Raw genomic sequence first — 22,317 nt, forward strand, 5'->3', positions numbered from 1 at the left:
ATATTTATGGATGTTTTTTGTTTTGCGGTGTTTTGTGTTTTTTTAGAATCTTTACACAGACCGAGATAAAAATCAGCAAATCGCTTACTGTGAACAAAGGATATGAAAAAAAACAGTGTACAACTTCAACAAATGCAAATTAAGTTGTACAGTAAACGTGATACCAAAGCAGCTCTTAAAATTTTGTTCTAAGCAAAAATGACACAGATTTCTGATACAGCAGAAACACTGACTGCAGAGCTAATGCTAATGCAAGAATTTGATGCAGATGTGTCTGAGAGGCTTTACCTCCAAGGATTTAAGAAGGGGCACAGACTCAATAAATAATTCATATGTCTTCCTCTTCTTTGCATTGTTTTTCAATATAATTCTTCTGAATGTCACTCGATCCTGCAAGAAACAGCACAGAGCAATACATTATTCCTCTTGACTAAAATGCTCCCTGTTTAAAGAGCTGACAGACATCAACTAGTATTTGCAACAAATGCTGGGTTTGAGAAGCCAGCTGTTTAAATGATACCATATCCATCACAATGGTGATCGTAACAGCTCTTGTGAGAGTACTTGTTGCAATAACAAATTGAAAACCAGGCAGCTGTAAGACCTGATCCTTCTCCGATAAGCATTTAAGAATTCCATTTTTAGTCTATCTTGTACTGTTCTTCAGGGCTGAGTTTTTGGGTTTTGTTTGGCCATTTGTTAATATATCTCTCATGCTTCCACATACAATGAAGAAGTTATGCTTTCTTGCTGAAGCCATTGGAAATTGGAATTTCCAACACCTATTTGTTAAGGCAACTGCAGGATTAAGTCTGAACTGGATTCTTCTCTACTTGAGTCACAGATTTCAAAAGTGAGCTAGAGATTTATACTGGTCTCAAATAGATCAGGAACAGAGTATCAAACAGCAACAGGCTTGATTCACCCCTCCACCTTCTAGGATCCGAGAGACAGCTTTTTGCAACGACTACTTCCTAATTGCCAGCTGTCCACTTGTACCATAAGCACCTTCCTGATGGAAAAATTGTTTGGTTTGGTTTTGAAGCCCAAATATTGGGCAAGATTCCCACCCACCCCCTGCCGCCCCTCCTGCACTGATTTTTTCCCCAGGCAGCAGCTAGTGATGTGCAGGCTCCGTGGCCACAGGGCGGCACTACGTGCCCGAGCAAAGGCAAGCTCGCCCAGTCAACCACCGCTCCTGTCTCAGTACCTGCAACGGCAGACATATTTGAGAGTTTATTGTCAGAGATCTTAACGAAATGCTTTTTATTTCCACACAGAAAAGGCAGGGCTCAACTACTGGCAAACAGCGGTGAGAAAGACCACAAGAGAGCTGAAACTAAACAGCGTGCCCGGGCTAAGGGGAAGGGCGCTTGCCCACCAGGTATTTTTGTTAGTGTTTGCATTACAATAATGCCCATGGTCCCTGTTAGGATCAGCACAAAATTATGAACAGAGGGAGGGTTGCAGTGTTTACCTTACACAACATGAGGCCATAAGTGTAAAAATTAAAAACAAAGAGTCAGAGGAAAGGAGCAGAAATTTGGTTAGGAAAATGGTACCAAAAAAAAAAAAAATCTTTTAAGTTTACATACACCACAATTAGCAGAAACATCCGAAGTGCTGAAAGCCATTCCTCTGGATCTCATTTTCTGAAAACATCAACTGATACCTTAGCAGAGACTTCATTTGAGGTGAAGAGATATTTTCAAGTAAGAGAACAGTTTTATGGGATGCAGGCTGCAAATACTTGTAACTTGAAACAATGACTGATGCAGGTGACACTAGTGCAATATAAAAGCTGAAGGAGGTGAAAGATGAAGGGAAGAATGGTATTACTTTTATCCAAGGGAGCGCAAGAGATGATAAAGCATGAGGGACTGTTTTATTTTTATTTTTTTAAATAAATTCTTCAGTGGTAGAGTCTCTTCAAATGTACATGTTTGGAGAAACAGAAAGGTGCAGAAAAGGTCAGAGGAATTGCAAAAGCATAAAAAATTCAGAATTCATTTGTTTAAGAGTATCAGTGAGGGAGGAGAAGCAGCAGTATTTGAACAGAAAAGGCAGAGCAGTGAAGGAAGTGTGTGTGATTGTGAGGTTTTCCCCAGACATGTTCACTAGCAAAGGCTGAGGGTGTTTCTCTGCTCCAGGAGAGACCCACATTTGAGAACTGCTTTGTGCCTGAGCCTTCCAGGCTTTTGTTGGCTTAAGTCTGCAATGCAGCAGGAGTAATCCACATTTTCTAAACGGCAGATAACCCATGAGCTTTAGCAATGACTTCTGCAGACTAATAAAAATATAATGTTTAAATTACATCAGGCACAAAATAGTACAATAAAACATGGCAACGACAGAATAACTGGAAGAAATAACCTAAGTTTTAGGTAGGAAAATGCAGCCTTAGTTAATAAAATATCCACAGGACAGACAACTAGCAAGAGGTCCTCCTTCAACTACACCTTGCTAATTAAGTGAATGTAATCACAGAAAAAACAAACCCAAAATTAACCCAATCTGTGCAGTTCTTTTCAAAGGCAAACTGGAACAAAGAATCATCTTCTCATTTTCATCCTTTATTAATGAGTTCAGTCTGTAGGTAGCTGAGCTTGTTCAAGAAATTAGACTCTGACATTACTCCCTGGTTGATTTACCAAAATCTTTTCTTTCAACTCACACAGAAAAGGGAAGTCAGATCTCTCAGCAAGCACTGAGATTGCGCATAAGCACACCGGGTGTAGCAGCTTATCAGTCCTATAATCAAGGTCACAACACATGGTCAACCCCCAGCAATAGTTGCTGAGGAGCCCAGCGCACACAGAAAGCATACAACACTTCTGGCTTCAAAGGCTTCGTTGATCGCACAATCCGCTTATTATGTGAGCCCTCACAGATGAGTAAGAGAGCACTGTGAAAATAACCCTATGTAAATAGTACAGAGAAAAGAACTAAAAAAGGAAACTAATGTCTACAGCTTCACATTCAATACTGCTGGGCTAGAGACAAAGCTACACCATCATTTAGCTTGGTATCTCATAGGTCATGCTGACCTGAGAACCTCTTCCAGGGTAACACAAAGGGACCAGAAACATCATGACAGTTTATTTTGAAGGAAAACAAAGCTTTGGGCAGTTTTCCTAGCTCTTCAAATTACTGACGTCCTCAAGAAGATATTTAACACCTTCCATTCCCCTTAAAGCACACAAAATGGTAGGAAGGTAAGCTGAAAATAAAGAACGTCATTTAGATATTGTTTCCCCCTCCCATAAAAAAACGTGCATTAATGCCTCCACTGTCCTCTGCAGGATGAAAACAAAACCAGGGTTTTTTTCCCCTTACAAAAGCCGCAATTACAGCAAATGCAAAATAATAAAGGGACAGATAAAACTAGTGATGTAGTTTTCAGAGACAAGTTGTGCTAGAAAGGAGGCCAAAAAGATCTGCACAATGGATCTCTTATGCCAGGAGGTGAGATAACAGATCATGATAAAACAGCTACTAGCACAAAGAGCCATACCAAGAGAAACACTGGACACGGTGAGTTAGTGTTCAAAATATTATGCATATGAGAGCAACTTCCATTCCTTACCAGTCCCCAGAGGGCTCCTTCTGTTGTGGCAACAATGGTGGCAGCTCTAGGAGTGTTGTACATCAATGCCAGTTCCCCAAAACTGCCATGATTATCATAGCGGCCCACACAGCGTGACTGGTTGTCTTTTGCTACAACAATATCGTACAATCCCCTGGAAAACAAAGGAATAGACGCTTTTTATTAGACAACATTCCAGTACAAATCATAAAAACAGCTTTTTGCTGTTATACAAATAGTCCTCTTATTGCTGGGTGAGATGGAACATGCCTTACGGAGCTTTCCAATTGCCTGATACTAAGCTGCTTCTATATATACTATTTTCACAATAATTCTCTCTTAACAAAGCATTTCACTCCTGATAGATCTGAGCAGGATCTACTTGGTTTCCTCTGCACAGTATTTTGACATTGCTATTGTAAGTGTTCTGGCCAGGGTGATAGGTGGTTTCATCATCTTTAACAGTATTTGTCTTTTCACAGCATGTGTGTTATCCAGTAGGGGCTCTTTAGAGTGACTTGGACCCATCTATACCCATTTTCTCAGTGACGGTATTGCTGCAGTACCTTTGGGATACACTCAATCCAACTGCTCCTATGGTTTTACCTCAACTCCAGCTTAAGGGCAGACCTATATCATAACCCCAAGATGCCATTGTAGCTTGTATCTGCATACGCCCACGCTAGATTCAGATTATCCAGCTCTTGTATGGACAACAGTGATGCCGTAGAAGCACAAAGATCACAGAAAGAGCCTTTCTTTACATACTTAAGATAGTGAGTGAGTTTTGCAGCGCCAACAGATCAGTCTTATTATGAGCAGCACATACTGATCCTCAAGCTGGAGGATTTAAAGCTAGGTCAGGAATGTTATACATGCCACATCTTTACACTGTAGCACAGAGCTCTGCAGAGGCAACCACTTCTCACCTGGTCTAATAGCTCCCTTATGACCAAAACTTTTATCACTCAGTTCAACTTCACACCATGATGCAACTCCGAGCACACTGACAGTTGAACCAACCAATTTTATCACCATTTTCATGGAGGTGTGGCTACTGAAGAATGCAGGTTACAGCATGCAGTGTTCGAACTTGAAGAGCATCTGTTCAACTCTCACAAAGCTCTGCGTGCTGAGGTGACGCTGTAGGATACACAAGCTTAGGAAGCATGGGTAAGTAACTTCCAGCAGTTTTGCAGAACGTTACGGGTTCCACTCTAGTCACACTGGCTTCAAATTAAAGCAGCCAAGCTAAAAGCTTTTTAATTCCTTTTTTTTTTGTTATAGCTGACTTCTAGAAACAGGAAAGCTCTCTAAAATTGCTGACATCTAGCCAGGATCTCTGAACTGATCAATAGGAAAGTGTTCAAGTACCAGAAGCCTCCTTGCACTTTGTTCATAGGGAGCTATAACCTGTTTAAATTGGAAAGGCCTCCTCACCCTGTTCTCCAAGACACACACTTCCTACATTATAATGAAGTTAAGGGAACAATATCCCAGAATTTACTAAGAAACGAAAGACTACTTTGATGAAGATGCAGGTACAAGTCCAGCGAGTCAAAGCTCAAGACACAAATCTGGATCAAACTGCACCACAGCAACTGCATATGAAGAACCAGGCTGTGCACAGAAAGGTAGTCCTTTAAAAGTCAAACAAGTGTCTGTAACACCCTCAGGACTGTCTTATGCTTGGGGCTTTAAAAAAATAATTTAGAAATATAGCTTGACTAGGTTTGATTAATTCTTGGCTATGGCACCAGAGATCATTCAGGGACTAGCCACTGGCCTAAGAGCCTTTATAAAATATATCATGCCCTGGAGAAAAGCAGGCAGGGAACACCTTCACGGCTTTAAGCAGCTGAACATGCATATAATTTTCCCCAGGAGTTTAGATCTTTGTCAGAAGGCATGGTATTATCTCCCAGAACATCATTAGGCACGTAAGAAAAAAAAGAATCACCAGAAATGGTAGTAGGTGAAACTCCTCATGGTAAACAAGTATGGGAACAGGCTCATTGGTGAGACCTGCCTAGTATTAACAGCCGAGGGTCTTGCAGGGGTGCTGATGGACAGCCCTGGGTTTCTTAGTTATCTTTGAACTGCATCTACTACAGGACAACTTTATGCCAGCTTCATTTGTAGGAGATTCCACGAAGTGGACATTACGCGCATGAAACAAACAATTAAAATACATCAAAATGAGGAAGCTTTGCACAATGACTTGAGGGTCTACTGTATTAAAGCCTTTCAGACCCAGAGAAAAGTTAGGCTACTGGGTCAACAGTAGATGGGCCAGATGTCAGAAGATCCAAGAAATTTAGTCTCTCTCTGTCACCCAGAAAGCTAAAGGAGGAAGCTAGGCACATGAAGACTGCATAACATCCTTACTAGACACTTTTTACACTCTACTGCTTACTCATACCTAGGAGACAGAAAGAAACCAACAGCATGCTAACAGTAAACTAAATAAGGATTAGCATTGATGGCAAGTTTCACTAATTCTTGTAATGTCCAATATCTATTTAATGATTCTCCGAGAGGCACCAGAGGCAACAATCTTCAGAGGTTTTTTTGATCTAGAAGAGCCATCTGTGAGCACCTTAAGCAAACGCAACAACTTCTTCCCATCCCTCAGCCTGAAAGTCACTTAGTAGTGCCATTTCTTTCCAAATAACTATAGTCACGTAACCTTCAGCCAAGCATTCAGCTGTCTGTGGCCCAAGGACTAAATTGGTGAGGCACCACTGGGTGACCTTGGCTCAGCTTTATTGAGAAAACTGTTGCTGAGCTATGAGACAGTCAGTGAGCTAAAGCCCTGCAAGATAAGAAGAATAAAAACACAGACTGAAGTGTAATTGTTGAGATGGTAATCGTTAGGAGCTCAAGGACTCAAAAGAAAAACACTGACATGAAAAAAATATAAAACCTCAAGGAAAAAAAAAAAGCAGAAAAGCAGAAGAGGGCAACTTAGCAAGATTGTGGATCAGCCTGTTCCAAGAGGCAAGAGAGGCCAATGCTGCCCCTCCTGACTGGCGACTGCTCAATCAGCACTCATCAGGTGTCTCCTCGGCAGCGATGAGCATATTAACGTTTAGCCATGCAACACATTTATCCTAGCTCTCCCTTCCATGCAGTAAGCACTAAATAACTGCTGCATCCTCAAGTTGCATCTGTCCTGCCTGCTGTCTCTCTGCGCATGGTAAAAGACGCTCAGACAAAAGTGATCTGGTAAGGAAGTATTACAACCAGAAGACTTTGGGGGGGGGGGGGGAAGGCCTGTGCCAGAAAGCCTATTTTTGTATGCAGACAAGAGGCTAAAGAGTTACATCTGCAACACAAAGTCCCTGTTCATTCAGACAGGAAGAAACTCATCCTCAGGGATATTTAGGCATTAATGACTTATCTTAGAGTAACAAGACATGCCTACTGATGCCTTGAAAGAGCCGGAGTCCACCAAATTTGCACTTGCAGGCCAGTAGAAATATTGTAGCTTTCCATAAGCACCAGTATCCTGCTATTCTTTTGCACGAAAAAATGAGGGGGTGGGAGGTGGAGGAGGATTGGAAGGGAGGAGGACTGGAAAGGGAGAGAGTGGGACAGAAAATTTGTTACTGTAGAATTCTTTCTAACTGAATAGCTGACGTAAGAGCTGCAGCCGAGTTGGTGTTTACAGCAAAGGCTGGTATGCTCTACTGCTAGACAACACCAAGTTTAATTTCCCTCACTGTATAGCCTTTCTGCCACATACTTTTGGCAACGTATTTATGTTACTGGTGTATTATACCTTGAGAGTAAAACAAAACAAAAACTTGAAAACCTGAAATCTTCCAACCCAACTATCTCTTGATGGCAAAAAACATTGTGGAATAACATTACATCTGTAGAACAGAGACCATAAAAACATTGACCTGAATATCAAAGATAAGGTTCCATTTCACTACTTTATTTTAGGTTAAAACTCATAGCAGGAAGAGCTTTTTAGTAACCAACAGGCTAAGAGCCTTACACAGAAACAAATCAAAATAGGCTGATGGTATCTACCCTTTTTAAGAGGCTCCCAAACTGAGTTTAAGTTTCCTCGAGATTAGGAACCACTGCTCTGCATACATCTCATCTTTGCAGACCTGGTGGCTCAGGCTCCCATGAGTTCTGATCTGCAGTACCTTACTCTTACCCGGGACAGCCTGATCTCCCCAGTGAACATGGCAAGAGAAGGAACTTGTCCTATCTAGCCAAAGACATGGGACTGGTCTGAGGCGGAGCGGTTGAGGGAGATAACAGAGTGTAGAAATGGAGCACTGGTTTAGGCTAATAGGATGGTATGGTACAGGACAGGGGAACGAGCATACGGTCAGGATATATTTGAGGTAGCCTTACGTTCTACAGTTCTACTAATCAGAAAGGGGAATGTCCTTAAAATGAACAAGGATCATTTAAAATGAACCTAAAACTTCTAACCTAGAAATTCTTTTGCAAATTCCTTAAACACAGCATAAATGACAATTCAAAAGGCAACATGTTGTCTTGAAGAACTGCTTTAAAAGCATTTAATACAATATTAATGGCGCCATTATTTCAGTGATAAGGAAGATAACAGTGCATCAAAAAAGTAGTTTGCTAAGATCATGTTCCAACTGCTAAACTGAACAAATCATAGGCAAGCTCATGCTGCAGCCCTTCCCTCACAGAAAGTGGTATTTGAGTTTTTATGCAGTCACACAGAATGTGTTAAAACCCAGCAGGTTTGAATGTCCACCTCTTGAAAAATTTGATTGCCCCCCAGCAAATGACCCAAAAGTCAATGTGGACCTAAAGGGGAGAATGGAAAGACCAAAGGAGGAGGCAATGACTGAAAAAAGTAAGTTTCTTTCAGAAACTGTCCTGCAGTAAGCACTCCCTGCCATTTCTAAGAAACTGAAAAGAAACATACTCTACATTTCCAAGGCCAGCTGCTTACCGCTCAATGACATAGAAGTTGTCTCCATCATCACCTTGGTCAATCACATGTTCCTGAGGTTTGACCTTCCTCTCAAACATGGCATCAAGGACCTGAGACAGCTGCTCCTATAAAACGAACAGGAGGAGGGGGAAAAAGAAAAAAAAAGAAAAAAAAAAAACCACTCTCAGAAAATACACCTTAGCATTATTGCTGAACAAGGGTGAGTTCATTTGACTTGATCTGGATAGTGAAGTGCAACACGCATTGCATTATTTTTACTGTATGCAAATACAAGTAATACTGATATTAAATGTTGATTTCCACTAGCACCTCACTGTTTGCAGCTTATTAATATAAGTTCAATAATGCAGACAAACATAGATACTTCTGTTACAGAAGAGCTATTATCTCAAATTTATGTCCAAATGGCTTAACTTATGCATACTATTTCAGTGCCAAAGCACACATGTACAGCAAGCTCTCACTTGGTATAATCTGACACAGCTTCACTGCAATGGATACATATTGATTTATGTCAACAGTACATATATTTCATTATATGTATGTATGTCTAGAAACTGCACCACGATTTATTAGTAGCTTATTTGTACTGTCATCATCTAAGAGCCCCAGTCATGATCAGGACTGCACTGAACAAGACTCTATACAAACAGTTATTTCCCTAGACAGTCTGTGTCTTAGAGAACCTGCAATTCCAGCACAAGACGAGATCAGATAGGTACAGATGGGGAGCACATATAGAAAATGGGATAATGCTGGTCTGCACAGCAGACTCAAGCTAGGTTTCTCTGATGAGCCATGACTAAACGTTTTTGTAGGCAGCACAGCCAGGGAAGCTGTGAAAGCCAAGAGAGATGCCTTGCCTCAATGCTGAGCTGCTTTACCATGTTATTCTGAAGTCCATTAACAATAGACTTTCATTGCCTTTTCAATGACCAGATGTTCAAAGTTGAAGATGCAGACCAGAGCTGAGTTTCTAAAAATATACTGCATGAACATGCAAACTAGTCTTTATGCTGCTAGATACACTTGAAATATTTACTGCGCTCCTTAAGTTGGGAGTATTCATTGCAGCCTCTGTAGGCACCACTATATTGAAAATATTGCCTATCTTTTCACTTAGAATCCTATTTTCTTGTCTTTAGTTTAAATATCAGGATAGTTTTTAAACAAACAATCATTGCATGAAAGCTGTTCATTTTAACCACATATTTCACAGCATGCATGTAAGTAACAGTTGTCAGAAAAACAAGCAATGCAGATTTTAAAAAGCTTTTTAAAAATATTGTAACTCAATAATGCTTTATTTGGAAGACAAACAGGCAAAGACTTATCATTTTAAGTAAATAAAACACTGAGCTCTTCTGTCAATAAAAGGACAAGTTTCATCAGATTCCTGAACTCTAAAAAACCCCTCTTGCTTTAAATATGGGTACTGAGCATGCTCAGGGGCCTTGCTGGTATGGATAACAGTAATTGCTCTCACCCAGTACAAAATTCAGTTGTAACTAGGATTGTACAAACTCATTTATAAGACACTACACATCATACAGAGCTTTTAACAGGAGAGAAGTTATCTATTCCCCCAGCGCTTTATATTGAAACATAAATCAGGTTTATCATTGGGGATGCTCAAAATCTCAGAGTTAGACTCTGACAATCTGAATTGATTTTAGTCCCAAGTTCAACGTGAACCTTGCTAGAAGTGATCCACTGGATGCTGGCTCCCTTGTGTTTGATACCAAGTATCACAGCAACTATTCATGCAAGTGAAGACATTTAAAAGGGCTATTGAGTCACTGGGCCTAAATTCAGCACAGTTCACCTAAATGCAACAGTGGAAAAAGGATGAATTTGGCCAGGATATTTGAGTCACACAATCATATTTATTCCTAAAGGGGTTTTATGCAGTTTTGTTGTTGTTGGGTTTGTTTGCTTGTATTTAACAGTTTTACATGACATTCTTTAGAGGTTAAGAAACAAAAGAACTATTTTGAGCCTTAATTTGGAAGTGTTCCTCACAATTATTAAAGGACAATATACATTGAGCAAAAGCAGCAGCCATGCATTCTGCCTTTCAGTGGGTATTCTACAGCCAACCTTCCAAACCAGTCACATTATACAGAAGGAGATAAAATGATATTGGGACGAGGGGTGAAAGGCTGCAAGTTCCATACTCCCTTTATACCCATTACTAGGAAAGCTCTCCCCTCTCTGCTAAGTGCCCTTTATCATACCATAATCAATGTATGGAGTGCAGTCATCTTTTTCAGCGATGTGCTATATTAAAGCCTGAGTCTTTAAGACTTTGCAGTTAAGACTTAACAGTTACAATTAAGATAATTTCCATTACTTCTCTCCTCAGCTGCATAGAAAGCTTTTCCCAGGAAGCAGGATTTTTCCAAGCCCACTTTCTCAGCTCAAATTTGTTTTTCAAAGCCATATTTGAATATAAACCAGTTATTAATTTTTGCTTCTGGATGATTTTGCTGGAAGCTAAAAGATTGGCTTACTCAATTTGAACAGTGATTATATTTTGTACATACCCCTTGAGCTGCTGAATGTTCTTAAATATGTTTCATTACTTACATAATCAGGTTACTTGCAAAAGAAACCTTTAAAATGTCTTAAGTAAATAGGCTTAATGACAACAGGAATCCCAGAACAGTAAAAGGCCTGTCTTGCAAAGGACAGCTTTCAAGGAAACTCTTTGATAGCGTGTCAATTCCTCAAGCCTGCTGCAATCAAAATCTTTCAACAGTTATTTTGAGAATGCAGTTCAATGACTCTTGGGGTTTGTACAGCAACCAAGAACTGGGAGAACTTCCCGGATTTCAAGGAAAGCTGAGCAGCGTTTCTGAAACATAAGCCATCATATCCATCCTTTCATATCTCAAGCAAAGCTCAATGACTCAAACCAGGAAGCTGCAGGGACCATCGCTGGTGTTAACAGTTTTCATTCTTCCCCAACCTGTAGTAGAGATGTCAGTTCTCTTTTCATGGAAACACCAGATCAGAGATGAGATGCATTTATTCTATGGTCTCTCAGAGGCTGGATTAGAGGATCTCCAAAGGTCTACTCCTGAACTATCCTATGATCCTCATCAACAAATTCATACCAATTAAGATTACTAAGTGCGAGCAACAGAGACACTCATCATTAAAACTCAATGCTGAGGCAATGAGTAATTAATAACCAACTTCAGCAATAAAAATAAGACGAGTAAGAATTAGAACAACCTAAAAACATTAACTTTACAGTCATTTACAGAAAATGCACTGACACATTGGCGTTTAAGAAAAAGGTGCAGCAATCTGAAATCATGCAAATGTGGATAGTGTTCAATATCACAATTGTGTAAGTAATTTCCTTTTTAAATTGCCCATAAAACTATGAACTGTTTCCTAGGGAAAAGGAAATCAGGTGCAATAGTACCCAACAGCAAATATTGAAAGATAAGCAAAAAAATTTAAAAAACCACCAAACTTTTCTCTAAAAGAAAAAAAGATTGAATTCGCAAGGAGAGGGATCTGACAATTGTGGTAACTGACAATTTGACATATTTGTTTATATTGTTCGTTGATTGTTGATATCCAAACACATGTTCCAATCCAGCCTGCATATAATTAATAATTCATGAACTATCAAGTGTCTGGACTGTTAGATCATGCTATTATCTGTATCTACAAATCATCAACTCTAGTTAAGATTTCTTTAAAATATTACCTGATCTAGGTTTTTGAAAAGCAGGATATCTTTACATGCTTCCTGCAGTCTGCATCGCTGTTCATCAGTTTTTGGATGAACTACCTTTAAAACAAAGTAAAACAAAACTGTCATGACAACAAAGAAATATGATTACAGATTGAACCTTCATTTCAGAGTGAAAAAGCAGAACACAATTTAAGAGTGTAAAAGTATACAGTTCTTTTTTGTTGTTTGCATAAACAGTATTTATATACAAACATACAATGCAAGACAGAATGCAAGAGACATAAGAAATATATTGTGCTGACAAGTAACACATGCAAAATAACAGTCAAGAAAGACAAGAAAGAGGAGGATGCCTTTTCCTTTCCCTCCCCTTCTAACCCAGCCACAGATATAGTCAAGGCTTGAGCATTTGGAACAGAGATAAAAGTCAACAGTTTTCTTTCTAAACTCTGGCTATATTAGTCCCAATATACTTATCGTTGGCATACAGGTAGTTCGTAAGATTTATGATACATATGTATCTCAGCCCATCTAATAACAGAAGTTATCTAAGAAGCATATCTTTTTTCCAACAAAATTACTTAAATAAAAGCTTTGCTGTTTGAGAAATTTTTTTTGTTACTTCTTTCCAATTATAAACATCTCATCAGTTTAAAGGAACCAACAGTCATCATGTCCTAAAATGTTTATATATGTGCTTGTTGGGGGCTAATTATGAAAACATACATAAAAATATTAATTACCTCACATTCACCACATTAACTATATTTCTGGAATAACAAGCATTCCAAAAAAACAGTTACATCAGTAGGTATTTCTAAAAATTCATTGTCCAAAGTTGAGCAGTTCTCAGATCCTTGTTTTAAAAGAAAATTGAATATTGGATCATCAGTCAGGAAAATTAAGACTTTTGATGGAATAAATGTATCCAGGTTTACAAACATTTGGATGATCAGACACACTCATAGTCTTTTTTTCTTTTTATAGCATCTTATTTATGAAGCATCTTCTTTTTTAAGAGAAATTAAATTAGACTTAGATTTTCATTGCAGAAGTGTAATCATCCTTGAGATGGAACCTGGAAAAGGAACACCAGAAGTCCAGAGAGAAAACATTGACCCTCACCAGCCAGGCTACAGGATTTGCTCAAATAAAAGCATCTCTAAAGAAATACAGTTACAGTATCTGGACTTGCAATTCCTAGAAATTCCCAACTTTCAAAACCAATAGAACAACAGGTGGCCACAGTCTCAAAATATTTCAACAAAGTATCTCTCCTACCCAGGCAGAACCGCTTTGACAAGAAAGGCAGTAAAAAGCATGTGAGGAATTTTAAGCACCCATGAAGAAACAGCTGTGGTAAAGCTTAACTAATTCTTCACAACAGCATTGATGCTCTAGGAATTGCCTCAACAAGCCTTTAAGATAATTAAGAAAGGAAAATATCCAAAATTTTAAAGATGGTAGACTTAAGCATAGCTCTCAAGCCCTTTGAAGTAAAATTATATTAAAGCTATAGTGACTAAAAAAGTGCATGAGACAAAGTGGCCCTAAATTTCAGAGCAGTGTCACTCCGTCAATGTCAGCATACCACACAGCCTCTCAGAATGAAATGCACAAGTGGTAGGGAAAAGGTGACGTACAAGACATCTGCCTGTCAAACTGCAGAGAGAACCATGCATGATGCAATTCACTCATTCTTACCCTTTGTTCTGTATCTTCTTCCTCTTCATCTGGATTGAAAGCTTCAGCACAAACTTGGAAGAAAAAGAGAGAGGAAATTAGTAAAAAGAAGCAATTACACGAGAACATCAAACAAATCAAGTTTAAATTCCTTTCTTCTATATTTTGTTTTCCTACAGGAAAAACAAGATCACTTTTGGTTTTATGTCATTATAGTGTCAGAGGCTTAAATCCTATCCATTCTCTGAGCAGGCCCAGCATGGCTGTTCCCAAACTCTCACGTACAAAGTCTGTAATAACTTACAATAGAAAATAATCTGTCCTAGCGAGTACTCCAAAGCATGTACACAGATTTCCTTTCAATTCTTATCAAAGCATAACAATCTCCATTCAGATTCATTTACAAACATCTTCTCTAAAATGCAGGGGAAAAAATACTGCAGCTACATTGCTTTGTTCTTTAAAGTGCAATGTGTATAGCAAAACACAGTAAGAAAAAAAAAACCCAAACCAAAACAAAAGAGTACAAGGAGGCATGTGGCATTCACTCCACCTCGAGTCAGATTTGCAAGCAAGTATCTATATTTTGGGGTTTTTTCGATACAGAGAATTCACATTTACACAGAAATTAACCTGGGAAATGAACAATCAGCTTGACCATAGCATATTCTATGACAAAAAAAGTCTAGTCCCCTGCCCCATATGCTCCTATATCTTAGTACATTTGAATCAATTGAATGTCAAGTTGTGATATAAAAACAACTTTAAAAAAAATAAACAAAGTGCTTTTTTTAAAAAGGGTGAGAACATTTGTGGAAACCATACACTGTTGTGCTTAGGAACAGGGCTCTGCCAAATATGTCATAACTACGGGATCAACTGTAAAAGAGGCAATGATAATGGTGAGCTTCTAAATTTTCAAACCATTTTTGTTCGGTTTTAATACTTCAGAGAAGGCTTATCTTCACTGTTCTTAACAGTTACGCTGTCACACAATTTTACAATGTTAAACACAGACACCTTTAGATGCCAAAAGCCTACAGCTCTAGCTCAGACTTTCTTATTAATTCGTGGACATCTGCAGTTCTTACATGTCAAACTGAACTCTACATTATAACTAGCTGTAGAGATAGAGAAAGTGAGAGTCAGTCCTGTTTTCATCTAGTTCTGCTCTTACTTTAATAAGGGTGATCTTACTTCTGAGGCTATATGCTACTTGTAAAATTTTACAAGGAAACAGAGACAAGCATTTTTCTTTGTACTTTATCCAGCATCCTGACAATACTGAAGACTTGGCAGAATGCCCAGAAGCTCACTGCAGTGACATCTAACCACTGAATGGACTTAGAAAGTAAAAATAAAAATAAGCAGATTAAAAAAAAAAATCTAGAAGGCAACTTGCCTTCAGCAACTTGCAAATAATTTGAAAACACATACAGGACTATTGACCTTGTCATCATGCTTTCAAAAGGACTATAAAAATGCACAAGTCCAGCATAATTTGCTAGGAAAGACTTGCCTTTTTTTTTCCTGCCTAAAAGGTACAGGTCTTTCCTAGCAAATTAGGTTTTAATTCCCTTTTTTCCTGGAGACATTGAAGAGACTAGAATACAACACAAGTGTTCCATTTATCAAACCACAGTATAAAAACCCAATCATGTAATCATTAGGCATTTGAAGAGTAGTTACTGCTCATACAATAAACCCAGTGTCGCACTGCCTCTTCTGGTTTGCACCATTTAACAATATAGAAACAGTATATTAACAGTGCACCTGCAACAAACGCATGCTTTTGATTTAACAGTGTGTTCCATCCACATTTAGAGCAGATACTTTACAAAGGATAAACAGCATTCCTCCCCAGCTGAAAAAAAGTATAGTCCACCACACAGTCTAAAGACGACTGTATTATGGGCAGCTAGATGCCTACAAAGCTGCAGAACTTGGATTGATAGGCAAAGATCCACTTCATATGCAATACAAAGGCACTAACAAAGAGAACATTATTAGCATTTTGGTGTGAAAGCTTTCCTCCTCCTTTCATTTTACAGTAAGGATCAAAGTCTATCGTGAAAGCTTTGGATTTTCTAATAAGGAACATTTTCTTAAAAGAAAGGCTCCTTGGTTTAAACAGTATGGTGAAACTGGAGATAAAAAGTATCTTTATTCTTTACAACCAGCATATCTTACCAGTAACTAGAGTTCAATTTGTATTATGCACTATAGTACGTACTATAAATGCATTTCAGTACGCTTCTGAAAGTGCATGGCATATAAGCACATTCAAGCTGTGTCTCTATGAATTCAGAGATCACTGTACTTCATTACATCGTTCTATGATTTAAATTCTCAATATTAAGCTGCAAATTAGATTTCGTTCCCGCCTCAACTGCAGGGAAGCTATTGCTAAGAACATGCTTTGGAATTAAGGAAATTATCTTCAAGATTTCCTTGGAAAAACAAGTTTAATTACCACGGCTAAGACTACCAGCATTAGAGCAAAACCTTATCTTAAAACACGCAGCAATCAGTTCTCTGCAACTTTAGTATCAAACAGCTTTGGTTGGGATTTGCACATGTAAGTCCCCCCTATTTTGTCTTACCCAGTAAGTGCGAAAACAGCTTCATAAAGCCCGCTAAGGATACAGACTAGGACTTGGGCCCTTCCCTTACGTATGGAAATCACTTCTGTAACGCCCGTGAATGGGCACCACAGAAATACAACAAAAATGTGGCAAAAATACTACTTCTTCCCATGCTGTTACGCAGAAAGCCTTCCCATTATACTTTTCATTCTTCAACCTCCTGCTGGGATTTCTTTTTTCATACAGAAGCAGTAGGGCAGACATTTTGGACTTCGACTGACAGCTCTGATTGACAGGACTTTATTTACTTGCAGGCAGAGCTGTAACAATGTAACATATCTGTTGTGGGATGGTTGAAAAGAGGGGAGAGAGACAAAAATTATTAATTCTGACCTCAAGCTTAAATTAATATTGTGATATGCTGGAAAGCCCACAGAAAGCTTTTCAGCCTACTCATATTATAACAACCAACAGCATTTTCCAAATATTTTAAAACATGACTAATGCAAAGAAAAGGCGAACATTACGTCAACACCATCCTGTGGTTTACGTCGCAATACGTCCAATTTTTCTTTCCACTATTTTTAGTTGGTAAATTACTTGTGGAAGTCTGCACTGGTGAACATATTACCTGTCAAGTTCTGTGTGTCAGCCTTACCTTCAACACGTTTCCTGTCATCTGTACTCAAACAGTGTTGCTTCTCTATTCTTCTGACTGAAAGGAACTCCCGTAACTACCCTAACCTCTGCCAACCCCTGCCAGAAATCTATGGAAGCTAATTTCAGGACTCCTGAAGTTAGTCACTTGTGGGTTACAGTACAGCCAGTCCCAATGAAAAACCATTTGATCCTTCATCTTGACGAAGTGAAAACAAAATTGCCCAACTATTTTATACATGACTGAATTCACATATTAAGTATTTCAGTGTCCCAATAAAACAGGTACTCCAAGGCAAGCTTATTCTCACAAGATTATCCTGAAGAAATGTGTTGGTACTATCTTTTCAGACTCATTGAAACATCAGTTGGAAGGGATCTCCCTCTGAAGGTCGTCCAGGCCAACCTACCCCTTAAAGGGGAGCGAAGTGCAATGCTGGATTGGGGCTGACCTGGAAACCTCCCTGGGCGAAAATTGCACCTCTCTCTGGCTAACCTGCTCCACTGCTACACCACCCTCCTGGAGAAAAAGTTTTTCTTAATGTGCAACCTAAAGCTCACAAATATCTTGACATAATTTGAAGTGACTTCTGAAATCACACCTTTCCTATGTGAGATTTTCAGCACAACTCTGCCCTTGAGCAAACGCTAAGCATGAATGCATCAGTGCAAGCTGTGTATAAGTGACACACACCCCAATTACATATTTCCAATATTACAGCTATATCAGCATACATCATGCAGACCAAGCTTCCTTCCAAATCTACCCACATAGTTCAAGTAGCTTTGGAACGTAAAAAACAGTTTTCAATTTTAAGAAGCTTTAAGATAAAAAGGAATTCAGGCTTTTATCCTACCATCTACATCTAGTTTCTCTTAGCTTCTGCAGCTTCTACAGCTAGTTTAGCTTTCTCCTCCTACGGCACCTTCTTTGGCTTTCAAGAACAGGCACATCTGTTAACACTTCTGAAGGCTCAGAAATGATACAACTCAATCGCTGCTTTGTTATGCAGGTGACAGCATCTGAAAGCAACAAAGATCTTTCTAGCTGCAGCAATGACATAAGCAGTGGATGGGTGAGGGGGAAGCAAGGGGTGGGGAGAGAATGAGAAGTAGCAAGAAAAGTTTGCCAGTACAAACACCACCTTTGTTTATGCAAGCTTTAATCACTCCCAAGATAATATTGTTCCGCAAAATACGTGTTTTGTCAAGATCAAAGTCCTTGCACTCCTTGCAACTCTGCATAATAGTTCAGCATTTAGCTCCCAGAAGCAAATAAAGCCTTTGTGAGAAATGCATACCATCCCAGTAGTTGAGAGATCACTGTTGTATTTTTTTCAAAATAGTAGCCAAGAGGCTGAGGCCTGAAGACCTTCAGACACATGTAAGAGGACAAATTTTCATACTGGACATGAAAATTCTATGTTTTATGTAAGGTGAATGCATTGTTAATATTTCTGTTGTTACTGGAAGAAGTAGCAAAGACATGCTCTGTCATATTCTCTTTGCAATTTTGAATAGCGCCTTCTGCACTGCAGAGTGAAATCCTATTCACTCATCTTTACTTACGAGGATGCATTACCTCCAACTGATCCTATGAGACCCCTTAATGAAAATCCACCCAGAGTAGTACATGCAGAACAACTTTTCCAGTTATTTATTCACATCAGTAATCTTGCACTATGTTTAAGGCGACGTTCTTTGCATTTGAGTTTGCCAAAGCTTCAAACATTTTGTAAATCTGTCTCTCCAGGGACAGATGCATAGCCTCTTCTGGGAGCACTATGCCAGCTGGAAAGGTGACCACTTCCAGTGGCTTGTCATTCCCTCTTTGACAGCCGAGTTGCTAAAGCAGGCACTTCCAAAACGATATAGTGGAGATGAACTTAGGAAGTTAAACAGAGCTTGTACCTAGGTCTTTGCTGTCACAGCTCAATGCTATTTTCTGCTATTGGGAAACAACTTCAAGTTTCCTCTCCCTTCTGTTGCTGGATGGCTCAGAACTTTTTGGTTTAGAAATTGCACTTTGTTTCCTGAGTTAAAGATCTCAGCACGTCAAAGCAGACGACAGATTCATACCTCGATCCAGCAAGTGGGAAACAGAACCTGCACCCATTTGCACTACCTGAACAATTTTCACATTCATGACAGTTAGAATGACAAGCAACACTGAAACCTGAAAAACAGTTAAGCCATCTGCAGGAAAATCAGCTGTTTCAGCCTTCAATTCAGTAACGAGAACTGACTGAAATCAAGTGTAAATTCTTAGTTAAAAAGAATGTCATTGCGCCAGCCCAAAACTCAGATCTCGGGTCTTAAAAGACTGGTCTTTCTCTTTTACTTTATGTGCCACATGAAAATCCCCAGATGCAGGAGTACCACAGCAGTACCACGTCCTGACTTCATTCTTAATTCTCAAAGAGGCATAACTGAGACACGACTTACAATGACTGGGACTTGAGCAAACAACACCCCCTCAAATCTTTGTCAAATACCAACGCAGAATATTCAAACACACAACCACTTGGCATGGCCATATATGTAAAATCAAGTGTAAGATTTTTCAGTTGAGAAACATTTAGAAATAATGAATTTAGGTGGCAAAGGAAAAGAATGGATTTTCAGTTCTGCAAACAGCTCAAATTTCCTTTAAAGTTAAAAGGAAATTAAAATAAAATCAACTCAGCTCTTCACAGGCAGAGTTATTCTGCGTTACAGATTAACTACAAGACACAAAGTCACTCAGCGTGGCTGTGCCAAACCAGCTCAGTCCAGCAAGGATTACAGGTTCAGGCCCAGCTCTGCACATGGTCCCAAAGTGACAACGGCTTGTGATAAAACTGTAATGCCAGTGTCACACACTCCTACTCATACTACGTTTCAGTCATGAGTTCAGAACAGGCTGCATAATCAATTATAAATGCCACCTTTTATGACAATGTGGTGTTTTTCTTTGCAGGAAATCCAACTCTACATGCACAACATCTTTTCTCCCAAGATGCACAAGTACAGGCAATATAAGCAGCCCTTTAAAATTATGACAATTGGTTGACAACTATTTCCATACATACATTTGTTTTATATATTCTGATTGCATTTTTCAAATACTTTTACTAAATTCATATAGATTAATAAAAATCTGGGTTTAAAGTTTTTATTTAAAAGGCTTTATCCTCAGATAGAGAGTAAAACAATTCAGACAATGCATTACAGCAGAACAGCCATTAAAATGATACAGCCACAAATTAAATTTTTCCTTCCACTACAGGAAGATTTGGCAAAGTATTTAAAATTACGTTTCCCTAGGGGCAAACAAGAACTTTCATGATGACAGACCTAGAATAATAAACTGAAAGCAAATAATCACAGTCTCTTTTAGATTTATATCTTTATGTACATATAATGAAAGCATTACATGCAGACAATACTGCTTCAACTAGATTTTAAAGACAAACATAAAGCATTTTTAAGTTATGATACAATGCATTCCTACTTAATTATTATTTCTAGGTAGGGCTTTGTTAAGGGTTTGGGGTTTTGTTTTGTTTTGCTTAACTCCTTCTGCAACACACAGTGTCTAGCATGGAAACCGCCCCAAGTTAACTGGCAGGCCTTGCTTTGCCACAGCCATCCCACACATCGCAGGGGCATACAGCACCAGACAAATAAGAGACCAAAGGCTCCTTAGCACGCTTGAGAACCTGCTCCTGGGATCTATTATGGAAGGACATTTCCTGTCAAAGTAAGAGGCAAACTGGGGGTGGGGGAGGCATTCTACTGAATTGCAAGGAAACTTCAGAAAACAATCCTCAGCCTGTATATCTTTCTTTAAATCCTCCTCCTACCCAGGAACAATTAAAACAAAAAACTTGTGCCAATGCAGGACTGGGGATAGAATTCTCTTAGGCTCTTCTCCTACCTCTTTGGTATAACCAGATGAACATGACATTTGCCTTTTTCTTTTTCTGTTTGTTTTTTTTTTTTTCTAAATTAAACCAACAGCTGTTTATCATTGTATTTGCTTTATGTAATTGTATAGAGGTACAAGTTTTCCTTAATGCCTTTATGTATGAGTTATGCAAAGTGCTTTAGCTTATCCTTCCACTTCACGTGCTCACAAGTGGTTAAAGGGTCATACCCTCCCACCTCACAGAAGCCAGGCACTGGAGAATAATAATAATAAAGTCATGAGGCTACTTTGTTTCATAGAATAAAACACTGGTAAAAATGACTTAATAAAATGCTTCTAGATCGTCTAAATACACATTTGTGCATACACTGCAATAATTCCACATAATTCCTAGACTGTAATTTTTGATAATTTGAAATCCTACAATTTACAGAGGACTTATCGTGAAAGCACTCTGTAGATAAAATATAGCACTCTGCAAGTAGTCTCTCTCTTGTACAGCTGGAGAAGCCAAGGGACAAGACTACCTGATTTCACAGAAATCATCTGCTAACAAAGCCACAAACAGGGCTCCTGCACTTTTGGCTTCCATGTCTCTATTCGTAACGGTAGAGCCCAGTATCCCATCAGACACTAGTAGGCTCTGGACCTTGCAGTAAGAAGTGAGTCTGCATGAAAAATAAAACAACAAAAAGCTTTCCATCATGGTAGAGGACTAATTAAAAATAAGAAAGCTTTCCATGTGGCAGTAGCAAAGGAGTTCACAGCTCTGATAAGGTAACAACCAAACCCAAAATATTGCCCCTTCAATCTTAAACAGTAATTTAAAATTTGCTACTTCTGTTTCCAACTCCCTTTACTACATTTAAACAAAAATCTTAAAATGGCAGCAGGGTATTTTAGAGTTAGATATTGTTATTCCACGTGGCGCAGCCTGAGAAATTCAAATGAAGCAAGCTTTATTCTTGCAAGTTAAGAAATCAGAAGACTGAAATGGATAAACATGCTGCTGACCTTGTTCAAGCCTTCTAAGAGAGCCTTACCGATGAGATAGTCATCCATAAAAAAAGGTCTCCTGGAAAACATGATGCTACTACTATTTCAGAGCACCCAGATTCACAATTGTAGAAGTAAGCCTTCTGCTTTAATGATCTTCTGTTTTAGCCCATCACATAAATCTTACCATATATCTAAATGGTTACGTAAGCAAGGCAGATAAAA

General features: G+C 38.9%; 1 protein-coding gene across 2 annotated transcripts in view; it reads right to left on the reverse strand.

The window, feature by feature from the left end:
* The window catches only part of PRKAR2A (protein kinase cAMP-dependent type II regulatory subunit alpha), a 67,212-nt gene that overhangs the window by 10,313 nt on the left and 34,582 nt on the right, over window positions 1–22,317 (reverse strand). Inside the window, exons 3-7 of one of the 2 annotated variants that reach the window (XM_075158735.1) lie at window positions 13,966–14,018; window positions 12,274–12,357; window positions 8,544–8,650; window positions 3,587–3,740; window positions 289–390 (exon numbers count right to left, since the gene is read on the reverse strand). In XM_075158735.1, the coding sequence (XP_075014836.1) occupies window positions 289–390; window positions 3,587–3,740; window positions 8,544–8,650; window positions 12,274–12,357; window positions 13,966–14,018 (500 nt within the window). The remainder of the gene's footprint in view (window positions 1–288; window positions 391–3,586; window positions 3,741–8,543; window positions 8,651–12,273; window positions 12,358–13,965; window positions 14,019–22,317) is intronic. The other variant, XM_075158736.1, reaches the window with a different exon arrangement.

The sequence above is a fragment of the Calonectris borealis genome, chromosome 10, assembly GCF_964195595.1.
Source record: "Calonectris borealis chromosome 10, bCalBor7.hap1.2, whole genome shotgun sequence".
NCBI lineage: Eukaryota > Metazoa > Chordata > Aves > Procellariiformes > Procellariidae > Calonectris > Calonectris borealis.